The sequence below is a fragment of the Lactuca virosa genome, chromosome 4 (genome assembly GCF_052849685.1).
Source record: "Lactuca virosa cultivar CGN04683 chromosome 4, Lactuca_virosa_CGN04683_v6, whole genome shotgun sequence".
NCBI lineage: Eukaryota > Viridiplantae > Streptophyta > Magnoliopsida > Asterales > Asteraceae > Lactuca > Lactuca virosa.
In genome coordinates, this window is record NC_136429.1 from 137,776,115 (window position 1) to 137,782,091 (window position 5,977).

The 5,977-nt window shown below is 31.9% G+C and overlaps 1 protein-coding gene across 1 annotated transcript; it reads right to left on the minus strand.

Annotated features, from left to right (window-relative positions):
- Positions 1-707: 707 nt before the first annotated feature.
- LOC145168519 (putative zinc finger protein CONSTANS-LIKE 11) lies at positions 708-4,949 on the minus strand. The gene is made up of 6 exons (XM_079087313.1): positions 4,106-4,949; positions 3,800-4,027; positions 3,395-3,720; positions 1,566-1,708; positions 997-1,093; positions 708-887 (listed from the first exon to the last, which is right to left on the minus strand). Exons 1-4 carry the CDS (start codon positions 4,685-4,687, stop codon positions 1,582-1,584), a joined length of 1,263 nt encoding a protein of 420 aa, XP_078943439.1. The 5' UTR covers positions 4,688-4,949; the 3' UTR covers positions 708-887; positions 997-1,093; positions 1,566-1,581.
- Positions 4,950-5,977: the final 1,028 nt, after the last annotated feature.

Here is a 5,977-nt window from a genome sequence, read left to right on the forward strand (position 1 = left end):
CAATGATTGATTGAAGCCCTTTATTGTACTAATTTACATTATTGGTATTTGAGGTTTTATATATTTTATTTTGTAATAAAATTTGTTACATGAATAGTTATCAGAATATAAAATTGTTAAATTTATTAGTATTAATTTTAGTAAAAATTATTACCATAAATGATTAAAAAATTGTAATTATATGTAAGAACCAATAAATCAATAATATGTGAGGATGGCTTTATTGGTCACTAATTACATAATTACATATCTCGGTTAAACATTCAAAAATTGTTTTAACAACTTATCAATACATAATATTTTTGAACAAAATGTTTGTAGCTCAGTAGTATCAGATGTATTGAAAAGATGATCCTTCCTTTAAAAGATTGAGGATTCAAGTCTTGTTGTGAATAAAGATATAGAATTAAAAGTAGGATTAATAGGTTTGTTTGTTTGCCATTCTAAAAAAACACATGATACTTTTGAAAAAAAAAAAGTTGATTTAAATGAGCATTTCCACACACCCCCTTAATATATGAACAACATTCCACATTTATTTAGGATTATTCTCAAAAGAAATATGAGATTCATATATTTTTTTAACATCCTTAAGTTCATAGGTGATACAAAAGAAAGTATACGGGTTTTATTATAACTGAATTAACATACATGATAACTCACAATATCCAAAAAAGTATACGGGTTTTATTATGTAACATAAAACATAATGGAAAAAATGTTTCTTTAAATCAAGTATAAATGAATTAATGTGGAACTTATTTGCCTGAAATGAATATTGTTTTCTGAATTAAAAACCATATTAATCTAATCAAAATTTAATTAGAACGCAACTCCAAGCAATGGCCTCCTTTACCGGCTTCAAAACGGAGCTCACTTTCAAAATCCTTCAAAATTTCAAAACCAAAACCTCAATTTCTTGCTATAAAAAAATAAAAAATATCATATAAAATCCATTTCTTGATGAATTTATATCACATATATATGCACACATACCTTTACCATGGAGAACACGAAGGTGTTTCATAAATGTTATCACTAATCAAAAATGTTGTGAATCGGTCCATTATCAGCAGAATTTGATCCTGAGGACCTAAAATTGCTTAGCGTTAGGTGTTGTTTCTTTATAATAAAATGCACTTAATTGGGACAAATAAACATTGACTTTTTATTCAACATCACCACTAGACAGAAGGTTAAAATGGTCATTTACTCTCATTCAGACGTTTCATTTAGTCCAGAACAAGATAGTCTTTGTTCATACGGACTTAATGGACAAGAAAAGGAAATAAGAGCTTAATATGGTAGGCAATATATGATGTTTCTTTCTTACTTAATATAGAAAGAACGACTTAACAGAGAAAGCAAAAGAAATAAGGTTTTCACCATTAAGTCCTAACTTTTTACAATTTTGCCATCATTTATTTTTTCCTTCCATTTCCCTAAGTTTCTTGCATTTAACCTAGCTTGATATACGAAATCAATCCACTAGAGTATTTAGTGAATGAGAAATATCTCTTTAAATCAAACATATTAAAATGGGGTTAGGAGTAACAAGTTGATACCTTATATAAAGCAAAGTCAAAACCCCGTTGTCACAAGAGGGTCATAATCATACTCTTCACCCGCCTTAACAAATCTACCTTTTACGCGTTTCCTAGTATCGGCTCTAGCTTTACGAGAAGCATATCGTATTTGTTTACCAAACCTACATGTCACAAGTGTAAATGATTATATAAAAATGTAATTTTTATAGAAGAACTGCAAGTTTTCATTAAAAGTTAAGGTGTTGTTTCTTTTTTACCTATACGGCAAGTGAGTATTTCTATTTTACTTAATGCAAAAAAGAATGATTTATTGGAGAAGGCTTTCTCGTTATGTATGAACTCCCAACCTTTTTACAAAATTTTCCTTCCATTTCCCAAAGTAAACCATCATTTTTCAAGGGCTAAATACAAGAATAACTAGAGGTGGCAATGGGTCGACCTGGGTTGGGTTCGGGTTCAACCCATTTAATAATTGGGTTGAAAATGTCAACCCAACCCAACCTGTTTATTTAAATGGGTTTGATATTTCCAACCCAACCCAACCTTTTAGATAAATGGGTTGTCATTGGGTTGACCTGTTTATGTAGTTCCCGACCCAACCTATTAAATAAGTGGGTTAAACTTGGGTTAACCCATTTAAAATCAATTAAATAAATTATGTAATTAAATACTATACCATTTAAATTATAAAACGTAAATAAAACTTCATAATTATGACAAAAGCACAATCGTAATTCATAAATACAAATAAATTGTTCAAATAACATTAAAAATGTTTAGTTTCAATGTGAATTTGGAGAGTGACCAATATTATCGGTGCTAAAAAAAGGATGGAAATTTGGATTGAATTTTATTAAACATAGATAATAATAATGCAACATTATAATTTACAAATTAATACTTTGATTAATACATGATAATATACAAATAATATTAAATTATATATATATATATATATATATATATATATATATATATATTAAAGTTAAATGGGTTGACGGGTTGAGAACGGGTTGATAATTTTTACCCAACCCAACCTATTTAATTAAATGGGTTAGACGGGTTGACCTATTTAAGTTAAATGGGTTTAAAATCTTAACCCAACCCGCTAATGTTGGGTTGGGTTCGGGTTGGGTTGGCGGGTTGGATCGATTTTTGCCAGCTCTAAGAATAACAACGTGCTTTCATTTATTTGTGTGTTATAACTTCCTACTTTATTTCTTTGTATTACAAAATTGTACTTTTATATTTTTCCTTGTTAAAGCATTGTATTTTGCAAAATCTACCCGATTATAGCATTGTAATTTCAAACTTTTTCTTATTAGGATATTATACTTTGAAAAAAATACTAAACTACAACATTCAAAATCCCTTTGTATTTGAATGACATCGCTATAATAAGGTAGACTTTTCTAAAGTACAATGTCACAATACGAAGAAATTTATGTAATACAAATAAATGGAAATGTGTTGCTATTTCATGAATCTAGCAGGTTAAATGCAAGAAATAGCATTGAACTTTCATTCTTTGTATGTTATCGTATCCCACTTTCATTTCTTCCTATTAAAACATTGTACTTTGAAAAAATCCACCCGTTATAGCAATGTTATCCAAATACAAAGCAAATTTAACTCATGATTGGTCAAATATTTCAAAATATAATGTCTTAATAAGAAAATATCGAAAATACAATGCTACCATTGGGTATAATTTTCAAAATACAATGATGTAATAGAAAGAAATGAAAGTAAGATGTTGTAGTACATATATATTAAAAGTACGTTGATATTTCTTGCATTTAGTAGCATCTAAATAAAAAGAAAAAGAAACTAGAAGAAGAACATACATTCGTGTTTTCTTTTTCTCATTATATCTCATCTTAGCTTTATCCCTTGCTTGTGGGCTTGATTCAAAATTCGACTCCCACAATGATTCACGCGTGAGGAACATTGGTGATAAGCCACAATCTTGATAATCTGTAGCACTACTTTCTCCAGTAATGTTTGATAGTGAAAGGGGCATATTGGGGAATCCAAGGTTCACAACACTTTGATTACAGCTTGGATTCATAAGCATGTTGCCACCGCCACTCACCACCTGCAACACATTAGCGGATGCCGCCATTCGTGATGCCGGAAAAGTGGTGCAATCTTGTTGTCCGGATGATGTTGCCTAACAACATTTCAAGCAAGTGAATATGATATAGAAGTTAAATGAAAGGTACACAAAAAATGTGAAAGTAGAAGAGAACCTCAAGTGTGTTTTCTATATGACTGTTTGATTCGGTAACTGATAAGTTTTTCTCCATTACAAGGCAATCCCCACCTCCACCCTCAGATGGATATCTGGTTTGAGGTTGAGGAATACCATTAAACAACTCATAACCACCATCAAAACTCAGTGAAACATCGCCCAAATTAACATTATCACATAAAACTTCACCTTCATTAAGTCCAAGATTGTTCAAATCGGATCCATCCTACATTTTTCAAGACAAATTTAAAGTGATTCATGATTTCTACATCAAAAAGATGAATGAAAGGAGTAAGTAGAATACCTTAGTCAGGTTTGATCCATCTGAGAAGAAAGGGTTTGGATCTTTTTGATCACAAGATGGCAAGTAGGTCAAATGTGGTGGGATTATTGAAGATGGATTAACGATCCAAGGCTCAAACTTCACTGCTGATGCTAATTCATTGAGCGTAGATGCCACTAATCCCATTTGATCCTCGTTTTGATCACTGACAAGATTCTCATTGAGGTTTAAACTGCTAATAGGATGGAACTGAGGGTCAATACTTGGACCTCTATCACGAATTGTAGACAAAATCTTCAAAAATTCATCATGCGAAGGACACCCTGTATAAGCATTGAGTTCCTCAATGCTATGTCCTTGCACAGATGAGCATCCATTCTCATTCATATCACAAACTTGACAAAATAACATTTTATCGAACAGATGGTGGGCAATAGCCGGCTGCAAGTTACAGTTATCACAGAGGAAGGAACGAGGGTGCCTGCGTGATAATGAATTAGCAGAGTGCACGCGGTTGTCACATTGGAAGCATAATTTTGCTGCATCGGATTTACAATACACCAATGCCCTAGCTACCCTACAGAGATCACAGAAAGCTTCCATGTTAAAGTAAAACCCTTCGTTTTTCTTGAACTTTTTTAGATCAAATTACTTGTAATAGTCTGTAGAAATTCAGCCTATCCAGTATCGATTATCAAACCAAAGATCTCAAATATTCAGCACCAAATGCGACAAGAATTAATGAATCTTGAACAGGTGGAGATATTAGAGCTTACTGATGTTGTCGATAATTTATTGGACTGAATTTCCACCCGATTATTTAATAAATTACACTTGAGAAATGATGAAAAGGATTTATCATCTCTAAACAGATCTTCCAAGGAAAGGAATATGATCAAAAAAGTTAATTATAATCATAAAAATGGGTTCTTTTTGGTTGCGAAAGTAAATTATTTGATTTTGATTTGAAGAAAATACAACACAAGAGATTTTGATTGATGAAGTGATGGAAGAAGGGTCGATGAGGGTGTAGCTTGTTCATATTTATACACAAAACCTCCGAGTTAATGGGATGACACGTGGACGGTGTGGGTCCAAAGAGTGACATGGCAGTAGCTGATGTGGAATTTGAAAAGATCTACCTTTTACTCGCTCTTTCCAGCCACTAATTATATCTGAGTGGCATAAAGCGTAAATAGTTGTAACATTAAGGGCATTGTCAATTAAGAATAATTAGCCACAACTGAACTGACACGTCATCCGAGTCATGCGCAGAGAATAGTGTTCTGTTACGCCTGGAGGTTGAGATCATCGAAAAATTCACATGACTCGGTGACATGGATAATCTCATCGGCTGACGTGGTGTTATGTTGCTGATATGGATTTTGCTCTATTTCATCTTATTATTTCTTAAGAATTAGGATTAAATTCATAATTAAATAATAGTAATTTAAAATCTATGAAACCGGTAGCACTGTCATCATATCATCATCAATTTGTCAATACGTAAACACAAGCACATCGAACAGTATAATTTTCTTATTCATAATAGTAATATTTTTATATTTATTACTAATTATGTTAATCTATTAACATGATATTGCCACATACCGTTGTATCATCATCAATGTAAAATCTGTTACATATGTAATTTGAAATCTGTGAACCTGATAGGGTTCTTACACACGCTCAAATTTTGTGTTTTTTATGTAAGTTTTGTTAAATACTTAAATTTGTGGTTTTCTAAGAGTTAGTTGAAATTTGTGGTTTTATGTATGTTTTGGTGATATTATGTAGTGGCGGGCCAAGGACGGATGGATGGTATGGTTGCATGGTGTACTGTCTTTAAGGCTAAACGGAGTGGTCTCGTTAAAACAACTCGCCAAGCTCGTT